The 16,750-nt window shown below is 40.7% G+C and overlaps 1 protein-coding gene across 1 annotated transcript; it reads right to left on the bottom strand.

The window, feature by feature from the left end:
• Window positions 1-530: 530 nt before the first annotated feature.
• lhx6 (LIM homeobox 6) lies at window positions 531-14,287 on the bottom strand. The gene is made up of 9 exons (XM_036529471.1): window positions 14,210-14,287; window positions 13,326-13,397; window positions 12,490-12,672; window positions 10,025-10,146; window positions 2,859-3,079; window positions 2,481-2,581; window positions 2,054-2,149; window positions 1,775-1,949; window positions 531-1,058 (listed from the first exon to the last, which is right to left on the bottom strand). Exons 1-9 carry the CDS (start codon window positions 14,285-14,287, stop codon window positions 979-981), a joined length of 1,128 nt encoding a protein of 375 aa, XP_036385364.1. The 3' UTR covers window positions 531-978.
• Window positions 14,288-16,750: the final 2,463 nt, after the last annotated feature.

Below are 16,750 nucleotides of genomic sequence, written 5' to 3' on the forward strand. Positions count from 1 at the left end.
CTGTCATTGATCCAAATAAGACTTTCATTTCACTCTAGTACATCCTCCAGATGAATAATATGGGACTTCTAATGGGAAAGACATTCCCATCAGCAATGACTCAATCTTTGTGAGCTGGTAATACACAGATGCCTTCAGTGGAGGGGGAACATCAATTTACATAGAAAGCCTAAGCACTACATTATACACAGAAAGGAGAAGGAAGCCAACTGCCTGTGTTCTGACGATGCTGGGTTCATTTCCACCTGGCTATCTGTTCCTTTGATGTCTTAGGCAACATTTAACACAATTCGACAGTCAGAGTGCTCAACAGTGACATTACACTTGACAATGAGCTCCATTTAAAAGCATTTGTTCCAAAGGGAAAGAGAGGTGTGTTTTCTTACCTGTGTCCTATTCCAAGCCAGGCTGAGCTGTTATTTTGTGTTGTTACATCTCTCTTTTTTTCTTTCTTTTCTCTTCATCAGTTTCTCTCTAGGATACTGACAGTGCACACAAAAAACAGCAATCTTCACAATTTGCAGTGAGGTTCTCTCCTCACCCCTTGGAGTCAGAGACAGAAAGAGCACAGGATGCCACAGTGGATCTCAGCAGCTCATAGTCAGGGGGAGGTGGTTTTGTGTGTGGAGGCTGTAGACTCCTTGTGGCTTTGTGTGTGGAGGCTGTAGACTCTCCTTTGTCCCAGTATGACCATTGGAGTTTCTCCCATCCCAAGCCAAGGCACACCAGACGCAGGTGAGCTCCTCCTGCCCGGAGCAGCGTGGGGCAGGGGAGATCCTGCCTGGCAGGGCTTGGGTGCGGGGGAGAGCCCTGGGGAGTGTGGTCGACTGGAGGTGGGGAAAGTCTTTCCTGCTTGTTGCTTAGCCAGAGCCACCTTCGGTTTCCTGGGGTCAGGGTCAGATCAACGGGGGAAATAAGTGCCCGGGGGTCAGGGGGTGAAATGCGGGAGGGGCAGTCCTGTGTGGAAGTGGGGGTTTGTTAGCGGCTGAGGGGCAGCTGAGGCAATGCCATGGCCTGGTGGGGGAGGGTCTGCGCTGTCAGCACGGAGAAGGGGTGACCTGGAGGTAGAGGGGAACACAGGGATGTGCGTCAGTTCACGGGGGTGGCAGAGACACTCCTGACATGGGCACACCTCTGCCACCCCACTAGAACCTCTCTGTCCCCTGTGCCTGAGAGCCCAGAAAGCTGATTCTCACAGCAGCACACTCATCCCATCACAGGAGTGGAGGAAAGGAAGAGTGAGTTGGAGGACAAAGACTGGAGATGGAGGGAGACACAGTGAATAACGCTACCTCATGTCTCAAACTGTCTCCTACTAAACTATAAAATAGAATTTAAAAAGTACTCTAACGGTTTAACACACTCGATAGCTTTACCCACTACTTTGTACCTGGCCAACCATTGAAACCTGGTCATGCAGTGCTTCTAATATTGTTAAATCTGTATGGTTTTTCGCTTGTGTTGTATTGTACCTCACTTGTCACTTTGGATAGATGCATCTGCCAAATAAATTAATGCAGGCTAAATGTAAATGTGAATAAGCAGAGGGGAGAGAAGAGGGAGAGGAGGACAGTGAAGGAGAGAGAGATGGTGGTAAAAGACAAACAATGGAGATAGAAGGAGACAAAGTGAATAAGCAGAGAGTGGAGAGTGGAGAGAAGGACAGTGAAGGAGAGAGAGATGGATGTGAAAGACAAAGAATGGAGATGGAGGGAGAAGTGGAAAACCAACAGAGTAGAGGGAGACGATGGTGGTGCCTCCTATGAGTGCTTACTCTCGATATATCCATGCAGTGCTACCATGCGTGCTCTCTCAGGACTGCCAAAAGGAGAGTAATGCAGGTCGTCCGGCAGGGAGGGGGGCATCCGGGACTGGGGGTGGCCCTGGGGGGGTCCACTGTGCTGGGGGGTGTGCTTTTTGTGCCTTGCTCTGCAGTTTTGAAACCAAACCTATGAAAATGCAAGGTTACCAGCAAGCATGTAACCACCTGGCATTCTGCAATGGGTTGGATTTGCGCACTGTGCGGAGACAGTAGTCAGAGAACGGCACTCACCTGTATGACCCTCCGGCTCAGCCCCGTCATGTCCGCCAGCTTCTGCAGCGTCTGCGCATCTGGGTTGTTGTCTTGTGCAAACTGCGCTTGCATCACCTGTGGACATTACATATTCAGTCAACGACTGTCCACCCAATTCCCCTCAAAACCCCTTGTAGCGAAGGGCGCTACAAGGGGTTTTGAGGGGCGAGAGCAGGGGTTTTGTAGCGAAGGGCGAGAGCAGTCACCCCACCCGGCCTTGAACCCGGGTCTACGGGGTACTAGCCATGCGACTTTAACCGTGACGCCAAAGAGCCAGGCTTGTTGGTATGGCAGTCAGAGCGCATACTCAACCGTAGTGATGGCACTCCATCACACCCTTCTTCTCATGTGTCTGTGTGATTCCCCCCAAATCACACAGACACGTGCATCCATTGGGTGGGCTTACCTGTAGCTGCTCGGCAGTGAAGGAGGTGCGTGCTCTTTTTGCCGGTTTAGGTTGGCTGTCCTGCTCAGAAGGCACCGCGCCCTCCAGAGTGATCCCACTTCCTGAGAGAGCAAGAGAGTATTTTCTTAGACTTTGTAAAGTTGTATTTGAGTATTTACTTTATTGTTCATATTATAGCTTTGGCAACAGTGCACTTGTTTGTTCTGCCAATAAAGCACCATTGAATTGAACTGAATTTAATTGAACTGAATTGATATAGAGAGAGAGAGCGAGAGAGAGAGCGGGAGGGGGGTGATTCACTGATCCCTGGGAGCAATTGCACAGTTCCAGCTGTGACGTTGTGTGGGGTCCTCGGGCCGAGGCAACCTGGGGACTCACCGCTCTCTGCAGCCCGCTTCAGATTCTCCACCATGGTGTCGTAGTGGATCCTGCAGAGCACCTTCTCCTCCACCAGGCCAAACTCCTCACCCGTGGAGAGCTGCCGCTTGCAGGAGAAGCAGGCAAAGCAGGCCAGATGGTAGGCGTTGCCCCTGGCACGCCGCACCCAGTCGCTGGCATAGATCTGACGGCCGCAGCGGGCGCACTTTGTCCCAAACCTACTGTGAGAGAGAGGGGGGCTGGGACATCAACGCTCATGCTGTCAATCACTGTCACGGTTCTGATGAGCAGGGAATTCAGCTGGATCCACAGGAGGGGAGTCACCACACCATGAGAGAGTATTATCTTGGAATGAAGTGAATGGGATGGCTCAGACCAAAATGAAATATCTTGTAATATACTGTGAAATACGTTGTTCAACCCAAGAATGTTTTGCAGATGCATACACTGTGCAAAGCAGAAATGTGTACTAATATGGCAATAATGTACATATTTTACATATACTGCCTGGGCTAAAAATATCTTCTCTAAAATATATTCTCACTGTATTTTTTTTTGTATGGAGTGGGGGGGGGGAGTCAAGTAACAGATGAAAGGGTTTAAATCTGCTCAATCAAAACGGGCAACAGTGATTCAAAAGTGGACTTTTCTCCTCTTACCATTCCACTTCAAATCAATGTTAAAACCTAATCAAGGTAATTGTAAAATGTTTTAAAGCTTTGTTCTGCTTTTGTGTACCAAAATCCCTCTTGGGAGGGAAACACCAGGGCTGAAGCAATCCATGTAAGATAACCTTGGATATATCTGTGGCTGCCAATGGAGCTTTAAATCACAAACAAACCAAAATCTGCAATTTCCAGACTGACGTGTGAAGGTCTGACACACAGTCCCTTGTTGAAGCAGTAGACTTTCATGGAGGGAATTGAGAGCTATCTCAAGTACATCATCAAGTCACACATTAAACATGACCCACCTGCATGTTCATTTCCTATAACTGTAACCTATAACCACCTCAAAGGCTTAAGGACCATGGCCATGAATATTCAAAATTCGATTCTTAAATGTACGAGTTTAAAGGAAGTAGGAATTGTGAAATAAGACACTTTTACAAGAATCCTTGGCATGGATGATAAACAACAAACTAACACACAAATTGTCAGCGTTGAAATACATATTCACAAGATGAACTAATCTGCAGTAAGTCCTCTCCAGGCTGTTAGGTAGCATTGGTAGCTGGAGGCACCATCATTGGTGGATGGATGGCAGAGATATTGTTTCATGTAGAGTGGACATAACCAGTTTGACTGACTCGGGCAGAAGAGGACACAGCAGTGACACAGCCATGGTGAGGGAACCACTGTGGACTGCAGCAGACAGCTGTCTCTACCCCGCTGAGCGTGAGTATGAATAAGAACACAGTCTGAGCTACCAGAGCATTATCTCTCATTCCCTTTCTGGGGCAAAGAGAGATTTTCTTTAAACAGAGGAAGGGAACATTTGTGTGGACAAGAGGGCAAACAGTGAGGTCAGTCCATCAGCACCCCATCAACCTGGAGCCTAGAGTGACAGCACTGGCCTGAGCTCTCCACAATCTGGTGGAAAGGAGCCCATGACAGAGAACCACTGTGAGCCTGGGAATCTCACCTCACCACCCTGTCTCTCAGTAAACCCAATTACACATACGTAGAGTAAGGGTTTTGATAATACACTTCTGTTCACAGCTTCTTTTGGTGTACCCCTCCTCTCACCTGTCTCTCTGTGCCTCTGCTGCTACAGCCCTGGAGTATGCAAAAACAGTTTGGAAATAACACTAGGATTTGCAAGGGTAGTTTACTAAGTGCGGTTAGACAGTCAAAAATGAGAATTCCATATTTGATAGATGACACACTTCAGAAGCCTTCAAAATAAATGTTGTAAAATGGTGGACAGAGATGTGTGTAGCAGCAGAATATCTGATTGTGCCTCTGTGCTGAAACCTGATGTTTATTCTGGATCTAGTTCTATCCACCCGTCTGTAACAGACTTTGGGGGGGGGGGGGTGCGGATGACTTTCTCCAGTTCCAGAGCAATTTGCTTCCTATTGAAAAGAATGGCTTGAGGAGGTACATGTTGTGTGGATTAATTTTGATATGCCCAGGGAATTCTTTAATCTTGAGTAGATTTTCCCTGGTCTCCTGAGAGGGCTGTTTGATCAAGGTTTTATGGGCAAGGTGTACAGAGATTACAGGCAGTTATGTTGTGCAAGAGAAACCAGCAGATTTCTCCCACTCATTTTTGGTATTTCCAAACAATGGAATTGACATGGCTGAAATATTATTAAGATTCACCAATGATACCCATAATTCCATGTTTTTCTTCCTCAGAAATCTCAGTTGTTATCCTGTAATATTTACAGTTTTTGTTGCTTGATTGTGATTTGATGAATTGTCTATGTAGTAAACAGAGGAGTCGCACAGAGCCCTTCTACCCAGTTTAGCTGTGCGAAGAGAGCATGAGAAAAATGAGACAATTTTTCAGTGACAACAATCTCAAACGTTATTACAAACATTATTTTTTTCTCTGGAACTGTACTGCACATAACAGCACCACCAAGCCCATATGAGATAAAAAGGGAGGACTATTTCCATCTATTTTAATTTGTGAGATTTTAACAAGTTCTTTTTATATTAGATAAAATGTATTTAATGCTAAGTAATGCTAGTTTGTGTCTTTAGTTCTGGTGCTTGACACTGTGAAACCCCCTTAGCTTCCATTGGCATTGGGTGGCGAGATGCATGCCTGACATTTCGAGGAAGATCTTTGTGCCCCATGACTGGCTGCCTCCTGGCTGTCTGGAACACTTACGGGCTTCCTGGGAGTACTTTCATTAACATTAGTGTCCGAGGGCACCTGTCAATAGCTGTGTTTCACTGCTTTCTGCATGAGCCAGCTCATTCTAGCCATCTAACTTGATAGGGATGGAACTTACTCTATGTCCTTGAGCCTCTCTTTATTTCCTGCAATTACACATCATTAGCAGAGCTCTCAGTCAAACATACGGGTGACTGACACAAATCTGAGGTATCTCCTGGTTCCACACATGTCAATAGGAATGCCAGTTTGGAGTCACTGTCCAGCTCAGACAATGCCCTGACCCTGGGCCATTCCCGTGGGCAAAACTGCAGACTAGCAATTCTAGCCTTGCCAGTACTGTGGTACACTATGTATTCACTCTGTGGAGAAGCTGCACTCCTCAACTGCTCAAACACTGACTAAACTCACACATTGTCAGAGCCACTAAAAAACCATTTGCATGTCCTGTGCAGTCTAACCACTGTTATATACGGATTTATCCTTGAAAGATCTAGTCCACATGACTCAGAAAAGCTTTAAACCCAAGTGAAGTATTTTTCATGCAGAGGAACAGACTGCTACCAGACTGTCTAGTCTGCATGAGGTGAAGGTTTGGAGGGAGAGCTCTCTTACAATATGAAAAGCAATATATTTTCACTTTAGAACATGCACAGAATGAATAGAATGGAGTTAACCTTAATTATGATCTTAGCGACTGACGTCTCAATGACTGACAACCAGAGCACTGAAAATAAATGCTGCCTGCAAAGATGGTGGTGGATCCAACATCACATGGGTCATGTCACATGGCACCAGATGCAGGGAAAGAGTCAGAACCTCAGACATTTTTCTGTGCATTCTTTTTCTGTGCAAGACTGAGGCACACAATATCCTACAGAGTGAGTAGAATCACATTCAGAAACATCCCAGCAGTGGTGCCAGTTTCGGCCTCTAATTGCTGGTGATCATAAACCTCAGACCAGCGCCCTGTATCTAGTCATGAACTGATTGTTACACTGACTTCAGAACAGCGAGGGAACACTAGAGATGCAGATCCAGATGGGCTGAAATCTGTCTGTAGGCCATGCTGTACCACGATCACCCAATCCCAGCATCACACTGTCCAGGTGACCCCCCTGCACACTCTGATGTAAGCCGAGCAGATAGCTCCCGTCTCGACGTCCAGACTCCAGCCACACTGGGTCCAGCCTGTTTGAACTCTCTCCGTCTGAGCCTAAGCGCCGCGCTCCTTCACAAGCTTGAAACTATTAAATCCATTTGTCTTGTCTGGCAAAATACATTAGGGAGTCAATCACAGTTTCATCCCTGGTGAGATTCCTTGTTTGCCGCAAAGCTTTTTTTTTTTCTCAAAAGCAAAATTTTGCTGTGTGTGCACATGTTTATAAGCTGAAAACAAAGAATGTGAAGGAGCCAGCATTCAGGGAGTAACTCAAGCTTTTGAGGCATTATCTCTTCGCATGGAAAAATGAGTGAGACCGGCTTCACTTTAAACAAGTCGCTTCAGTCACTGCTCTTTTTTCAACAAGAGAAATTATGTTTATCAATAAAGCCATGCTTCAGAAAACAGCATCATGCTAAAGGTGATCATAAAGTATTTTATTTTCTCTGCATAAATGTTCTTGTGAAAATAATTTCAAATATTGATCTGTGTAGACCTGGGGATCTTGATCAATTTCAACTTGTTGCAGGAAATTCATTTTAAAGAACTGCTATTTGCAGAACAGGTTACTTATTTTTCAAATTATTGAATAAAAAATCCCAAAAACCATGGTGAAGTAAGAAGCATAATGAAAATAATGAAATTACAAAACTCTAAATCATAGTGAAACAATAAGTGTTTTTTAACCAAGAGAGTTTTATTAAGACGAAATGGTAGTACTGTATTGTTGTGATATGCCTTTAAGATTACATTATTGTTGAACTGCAACATTCACTGCAACAACAGGTGGAAAATCCTTTGTGAAGTATTGAGGGTATGTATATAATGATCGTTATTCCTTACCATTTACATGTTTTCCAGTAAATGGTGTGTTGCAAAGTACCTTATGAGCTATGGACGTGCAAATGAAAATAATACTTTCATGCGGGTCTCTCCACATACTCTCGAATTCTCGTTAATATTAAGGCTGTTGTAAGGACATTTACCTTGACACTAAGTGAAAAGCAATTCAAGCAATTGTTTCATTGCCCAGACAACATGGGCTTAACACTGGTTAACATTAGTGAAAAATGTAGCATGAGATTTTTTAAGCCCACTTTCTTGAATTCACTACTCAAATTCAAGGACAAAGCACATTGCGGTTAGATTGAACGGAAGCTTCCGTCTGCATCTTGAGCTGGTAAATAATGGACATGTTGCTGGTTAAGAGCCGCTTTGCCCTCTCGATAGTCCCGCAGTCACTTGCTCTGAAGGCGTTTGGCTTTGATGAAACATCTTGTTAAGCATCACTTTGGATTACAAGCTTCAGATGCACGATAGCCCTCCAGAGTGCGGCGTCTAAACACGATATCAACTTTAAAGGACCAGTCACTTCACATTGACCAAGAGCAACGAGGGAATGCTGAGCAATTCGATTTTCAATTCAAAGTCCGCGCTGAGGGCTCTCCTTACGCAGGGAGTAACGGAGAGCCTACTCCTCCAGACTGAGATTTTGCTGCTTTTGTTATCTATCAGTAGATCTGTCATTTCAGCAATTTACAGAAACCATGTAATATTCTATTTTTATTCCCAACGACATTGTGACAATGTTATTGCTATTGTTAATACATCACATAGTATCGTGAGTATTATTTATGATGATTCATTTAAAATTTTTAAAAAGTGGAGGAACTGCAATGCATGAGCTGGCATTGTTCACATACATAATCCAATTCTGTAATTAAACATGAATGTTTTATTATTTTCTTGAATGTTTGTGCAGTAAATTAGCTATATTGGCGTTTACTCTGCTATTTTCTCCGCCATTTCAAAATTCTAACTAAAGAGCTAATATGAGATTTCAGTAGCCTATTCCACCCCTAGTTTAAAAATGTATTGATTCGTTTTTAATGTACTAATGGTATATTGATGTACAATTTCTCAACATTAATGCCTGTACTAACTTTATACATTTGGTGCGTTCATAATGATCAAACTTCGTAATACGACACGGTACATGATTGCACTGACCTCTACATTGCCTGCTCTGCTCACACGTATATGATCTACAATAAAAAATATATGATTTATTATATTATTATATTATTATAATATTAAACGTGACTGAAATTCATCGAAACGTTGACCAACCCGGTAATCATAAAAGACCAAACCAATAGCTGCTTCAGCAAAACCAACAACCGTCTAAAAGTAAGAAGTCGCCAGTGTCGGTGAGTTTGTAATCTTCAATTAGGAAGACGGTTAAAATTGTGATTGAATTCCGGCCTTTTCTGGCTAAAAGAGAAACAGCTGTGCGTTTGAAGTATTTCCCTCCATGTCCTATACAGTGAGGCTCTCTCTAATCAATTACATTTACTGTTATTTACCCAACACATTGAGTTAATACCAGTATGAGATATATATAAATCAAAATTCACATGGCCATTAAATGTATTTAGTATTGGAATTATTTGCTATAAAATTGTATCTTTTTAACCAATGAACTTTTCCGTGTTCGGACATTCCGGGTAATGGTCAATAAGGTTAATATAGTATCCCTTTCCTACATCATTATCAGTCACCACGCCGTCATTTACAAATATTTAATGTTAAATTGTGTGAAAAACTGAAAATGGTCTCTAAAATAAATTATTATGTTTGTGATAACATTAAAACAGTATTGTGGACACATGACATGTTAATCCGACGCAAACTGGCCTGATAATGTAATGGACAATCTTCCTCAAACATCTCCTATTATTTTTGGTGGGTTCTTACGATAATCACCAGTGCCGCCATAGCAGGTGGATGACAATCGTTTCATGTTTCGGATACAGCTGCACAGTTTATCAATAGACCTATCATGCTTATATCGTTTCATGTGTTGTATTATGGAAATAATAGCCACAGTCACAGTACCAGACACACCTTGTCAATTGTTTCACTAAACCTATAAGTATAGAATGTAAATGTATAGAAAATTAAAGTCATAAATTTTCCACGGAACGCCTGCGGGCTGTTTCATGGCGTTTGAAAGTCTGCCTGAAAACTTTGGTGAGTCAACCCGCGTATCACTGGAGAACTTCGTAAAGAAAATGAGAAACTGGACTAGATCTTGGGTCTGGCAACCACCTCTTGTCAATATTTTAAAAACAAAGCACAAAACTTACCCTACCTGAAATAGTCCATTTTACAGAAGATTTCTTTGTTTTTGATGTAGCAGCTGCTGTGTTGACGCAATGACGTCCTACAGACAGAGCACTCCAGACACCTCACGTGCCAAATTAAATTATTCACCTGCAAAAACACGGGAAAGATATGTCAAACACTCCTTCTTCTACGTAGGATACACACTTTGATATAGCTATTAATATTACTATTTTTGCTAGTAAAATCGTTTCTGTGAGTAGTAAGATTATCAATTATGAAAATAATTCCATTTTGAATAATTTGATAACATGCAAACAGCGTAGAATGCCTCTAGCTGCATAAAAGTAGGAATATTCTATCTAGTATTGTGCTATTCATTAGGTTTTGCAGCACAGCTTTTACCTTCTACTTCAATTGTACTTTAAAAATCGCGATTGTGTAAAACGAAGAGCGTAATTTGTTCGTTTACACATTAGCCACGGGTAAACTAAACTGTACTATTGATGTTTCGCCAATGAAGCTGCTATTAAATTAAGATGGATAAAAATCAAATAAGAGGATTATGCAGGAGACGATTTAATCTCGGTCAAATATTTTTGACTTTAAGTTAATGTTTATAATTCTGTCATACAACATTTAAAAAATTTAAAAGCCTGAAATAAAACGACCACATTGTGTAAGTTATGATAAATAGAGTACCATAAATCCGTTAGTAAAAGCTACAGCCAAACCGCTTTGCGCCTTGATGGAATCAACCTTAAACCACGATGGAATGCCTTTTCTTGTTCAGGCTGTTGATTTTTTTTTCCAACGGGCACACTTAGTGCGACTACATGAGATTTCAAGAAGCTATACCAAGAGTAATTAATTAGCCGAAGATTGCACGGCGATGACCTAATTCCTGTTCATTTTCTCTAAAGTTTCCTTTCTCATTAGGACGTGATAATTTTTAAATATTACGATTAAAGAGTGATGATAATTAAATGTTGACATGTAAATATCAAATAACATTTCTGTATTACATTCATGAGATTATTATTTTTAGTAGTTGTAGTTGCAGTATTGTTATCATTATTGTTTTATAATTCTAGTAATAGTAGTATAATTATAATTATTAATGTCATCATTGTAAAAATAGAAAATCGAGTACAGATGATGTCATCCTTTATCAAATTCATTTGAATGTTTCTACAGGGGGAAACCTTGGTTGGAGGATAGAATCATTGAAGTAAAACACGTTTATGACTTCCATAACACACATGCCCGATTGGGTCTACATAGTATGGGTAATTAATATTATAGTGCATTCGGCCGATTTAATATTGATCTTGGTTTAAACCGGAGAGCATTCATCAATAAAAAAAATAAATTTTATAAAGACCTAGCCAAAATAAACAAAACTGTTTGTGTATATGTTGAATATGTAGTCTCATTTTACTGCTCCGGACCGAAGTGTTTCTCAATTAAAAAAGAAATCCCACGCTCCCACACTCGAAAGCTAATTTTACCAGAAGGGAAAAGTAACTTTTCCTATTATCTTCATATTTGTAAAAGGCCTCCAAACATCACCGGAATGGAACAGCAGTCCAAAAGCTTACGTATAATAATATAATGATATTATCCCTGTAACATACACAGACAGCGTCAATGTAGTCATTAGAGGTACGTAGACCCACGCTTGTGAACGATTAAATTTTAAAATAAATGTTGAATATCTCATGCTAAATACAGGCAGTTCCAAGACTTAATATATCTTTTGGTCACATCGACCCAAATTTCTTTTTGTCTTTTCCGCGAAAATAAACTGTAAATATTGGGCTAATAATCCAAGCATTAGACATACTACCTCTTGTACACACCCTGTTGCGTTTACATGTGAGCAGGAGAGTGCACGAGACAGGGGGAGGCGGTGTCCAACATGAGAATGAATTAAAGGCAGTCGATTTGACATGCACAATCTGTTTTACTTCAACGCTGAAAAAAGATATATACATTTTAAAGTTACATTTTTTGAAAGAGCTGCAGTTCATTTGTTTTATCTATAATCAAATATATATTTAAGACATGCCAATAATTTTGTTTTGTTTATATTTCACTTACATGCTAGCAAGGTCTACAACACTATTAGAATAAGGTTCGCTGTGATCAGAGCCTTTGCCATTTTGCATCATCATTCTTGTATGACTGTGGCATGAGCATAAGTGTTGTAATTTTTTAAAATAAATATGATATACTTTCAGAGACAGGGGAAGCAATATATAAACGTGATAACTGAAATAAAAAATACATAAAACTGCAAGGTATGTTTTTGTGCGTTCCGTTTATAACTAAGTATGTTATTGCATTTTATTTGATTTAACGATCCCAGATTGTCACTTTTGAGGCTCCTCTATGATATCGTCAGGCAGTCGTGAGCTGCATTTAAAAAAACTTTGACTTTAGATTCAGTCGCACATGTTCTGCGGTCATCGTGTGCGCACGCACACCCACCTTGAGAAGATATCGGTCCAAAATCTCCAGTCCGCAGCTCGCGCACACGTTCTTCCCCGTTGAGGGCACAGAGGATGAAGATGATGTTGGGGAGCATACGGATGGCGTTGACGGGGGACTAGGGGAAGAGCGCGCATCGTCCTTTTCCATATTCGACCTGTGGGATTCCCCATCTGAGTGAGACTGTTTTGAGGGAAACGTGTAAATGAAAGCAATTGAGAAACACTTAAGGTTACTAGGATACTACGCAATTTTATGGAAAAATAAATCCCAAGACGGTTTTGAATAATACAGCCAACATAGCTTTTTGATCATTCACAAACGAGGAAAACAAGGACATTTTGTGAAAATAGAATCAGTGCTCATAACTTTGGGTAGTAGACATTATAAAGAAAATAAATCCTAAATAAAGTGTATTACAGTTCAGGTTACAAATCCAAATCTATAAATAAGATATGATTATTTTATTTTTTGCAACTCCAACAAATCCACGAAAATGTTCTCAAGCATTATCTGACATCATCTTAAAATAATTCTTTCTGAGCAGGCTTTGAAACACTTCTCAAAACTAAAACTCAAGAATTAATGTCCGAATTACAACACACAGAGGAAGTCATTTGTCAGTGACTTGAAACTCTAAATTTTGAAAAAATATTTTTTAAAAAACAATACATGAAAACATCAAACAATAAAATAAATCAAATAAACAAAAAGAAAGCAATGACAAAGCATTGAGCGGTATAAATGTGAAGAATATACTACTCATGCTCGGTTTTCTTTTTAAACGAACATATTTCAGAGTCGGCCTCAACTATCCAATCCAAAGATCTACTCACCATTATCTGCGCGTGTTTGGCTTCTATGCAGAGCGAGGCTCCTGGTGTACTCTGTGTTCCTGGAGAAATCACCTACGAGACAGATATGATACCAGCGCGGAGTCAACTGACAGAGCACTAAGCCTCCCCGCTACACAGCAGCCTATATAAACCGTCCAAAACAATAAATAAGTATTTCCACTGTGTATTTAAAACCTCACAACAAAAGCTCTTTTTAATGAAGCGATTTCAATTTGGATTGATTTTTCCCTGCACTTAACCCGTGCCTCTTAAAGTAATCGTCTATCCCATGCAATCCAGGGCACTGAAAAAAATAAACTACCTGCAATTAGAAATAGCTTGAAATGCTCAGGATAAGAGGGACCCGAAGTGTCAATTTCAACTGTCAATCAGAAAAGGCATCGAGCCACCCAAAGAATTGCAAATTTGATTTTTAATGGCAGTAATTAAAATCGAATTTTTCCAAGCAGAATTGCTATGTGAAGAGGCTGGACCGCAAATCACACTATTCATAAAAAGCACAATTTTCAGAGCCCGCAGCTGATCATTGCACATGAACGAGAGTGATTCTTAATGCATCTCTTAAAGATAAAACGCAACACAGCGATTAAGACAGTATTCATAGGGACAGTACGTAACAGCTTATATGTATTTCATAAACCGATGTTATTTATTTCTATTTAGAACTAAACTTTGAAGACTAATGACGCAAGTATGATTTTGCTCTGATTGAACTGCATGTTTATTTGCAAGATTGTTAGTTAACGGTAATCACTGGTTAAATATTTGTTACTTATTTTATCTTCACGAAATTTCTTGAAACACAACATCGGATGCATCGCGATGTGCACGTAATTACATCATGCGTTCGACAACATTATTACCTGTTTCGCGGGAATTCCTTCGGATAGAAATTTATTTCCCTCAGGTAGAGGGGCCAAAACTTCATTTTTCCAATACATGAAAACCAGACCCCGAAAAGTCGCCAGTCTTGGTCAGGCCGAAGGTAACAGCCCAAGGGTCTTTAGGATTTGTAGTGAACTGTACCAGTTTAACTTTCATGCGAAACGATGACCGACAGTTGTATCCTCTGTGTCATGGATCTTCGCACACATCCGCATAGCTTATACCTTGATCGGAACGCGGAGCACTTTTTTCCGTCCCAGGATCTGCAGCGGTTAGCCTCCCAGCACACTTTCTGTAACAAGGGAAGACCAAGTAAAACGGCGGGACTCGAGTGGGTTGGGTAGCAGGCGGCCAAATGGGGGTTGTTGTTCAGAGCGCCTTATTTAGAACGGTTTGTAAAATTCTTCCTTCCACTTTTTTTCCCTTTTGGGATGGAACTGCTGACTGCAGGAAGTCAGTGAAGTTGAGGGGCTGGCAGGTCTGCTCTCAATCTCCTGGAGAGCGCGAGACCGTCAGTGCAGGGCACCTTCTGTCGACGCGTCTGAAGTGAAAGTTTAGTGCGCGCCCCTCGACGAGTGGGGGAGGGTAAGTCCTGTCATAGGTGTAGAGGGTATGGTTTATGGTACGAACACACAAATAAAATATAGAAACTTGAAAATAAACTAATGACACGTGTAGGTACTGGAATATTGAAATCCATTTTACACGCACTGTTACATATCTGGCGGGCTAATTAAAATATTGGCTGTAGTTTTAAAAATATCCACGCTATTTTATGGCTGTGGTTATTTAATGATAACTTAATTGAAGTAATCAATACATAGGCTAGGCAGTATTTCCATTTTCACCACAGTTGCTCATTGGGTAAAGGTCGTACACTGCATGGAAGAAGATTCGACTATTGTATGCCCTATGCTTTTTGACTTTCAGATAATTTACACTAGTTGTGGTCATTGTATTGGTGATAATTGTGCCGGTGAGAGGATCAAATCATGATATGAAACAAATTTTACGAAGTACTCCATCAGTTCATCTTAATACTGTTGACCGAATTAAACATACGATAGGCCTTGGAATAAAACAGCATAAATGGAACGCATTTTAAGACAATAGTCATACACAAATACAATTGAAAAGTTATAAACCGATCAAACTAAGCCATCGCCGACATTTGAAATCACGGGCATTTATAACTGTGGGATTTACTTCAGGTTTAAGAAGCCTCTGTGCAAATAAATCTAAATCTACCCTACAAATCAATCAAACATCTAGTAAACAGGCAATGGGTGACTTTTTAAAAATCCAAGTCACATTCAACATGTAAATAGCTTGCATTTAATCATATAGATACAATTAGATAATTATAAGTGTGTGTGTGTGTGCGCGCGCGCTTGTGTTTATGTATAGAGACAAAGACAAATTGTTGTTGTTTATCATTATCATCGTTACTATTTTTTATTATTTTCATTTACAATGCAAATACCACGACCCACCAGCCACAACACTAAAGAAAATTACATTGTGTATGAGGTTGGGTATATCGGTAATCAGTTCAATCAACGTTCATTCACTTATGCAGATCTACAGTCTCAGGTTATTCATTCTCACCATCACATTGCTAACGTAAGAACAAATGCAGGCTACTATCGTTAAACCAATATTTTGTCCATCCATCAGCGACTCACAAACTGTGATTTCAGTCACAGCCAAGGACTGGCCATTTGATTGCAATGATACTGAGGCGAACAAACGCTACAACGGAGAAGAGATTCTCATAACATCTCATTATTAAAATGCCCATCACAATTTAGATTATTAACAGGCCTTTATGGGAAAGCTAACCCAGACGTTTTCTGAGCTTGGGAGATAAGTGTACTTTTTCATGAAAGGTCGTCAACACAGCGAACAAAATTTTACTATATACACGAATACAACCAGGCAGGTGTGGCTTAAGTATGTCTACAAATTGATATTTTGAAATAATCACGTTTATGCCATAGTAAGAATTTAGAAATAACATTATGCCCTGAAGCCCCTTCGTGAAAGTGAATGGTTATGAGTTCGAATCTGAAATCGGACACTGAGCTATTTCAATCAGGAAAAGCGACACAAAACGCTATGATATGCAACGTCCTTAACGATGGGGGAATGCAGTATCGAAGTTAAGATCACAGGCAGAAAGTTTTTACTCTGTATGATCCTGGCGTAAGGAAGGTCGGTAGTTTTACTAAAACAATGCAATTCCTTGTAAATCGACATTTCAACTCTTGCGTATTTCACTTTTAAGACGTTTGAATTATTACTAAATGTAGCGGCTAAAATACCTACATTTATTGAAAAAATATACACATGAATTCACACATGAAAAATGCAAATCATAGTTTTTTCAATGTCTTTAAATATGTATTTAGTTTAATGTAACCCGCTGGGCATTTCCTCGTTCTGAAATATTTCCAGGCTTCATGGAGACAAAAGAAATAACAAATACAGTAAATTAATTTCTGGGGTGATAAGGAGCT

This window comes from Megalops cyprinoides, chromosome 5 (assembly GCF_013368585.1).
Source record: "Megalops cyprinoides isolate fMegCyp1 chromosome 5, fMegCyp1.pri, whole genome shotgun sequence".
Taxonomy (NCBI): domain Eukaryota; kingdom Metazoa; phylum Chordata; class Actinopteri; order Elopiformes; family Megalopidae; genus Megalops; species Megalops cyprinoides.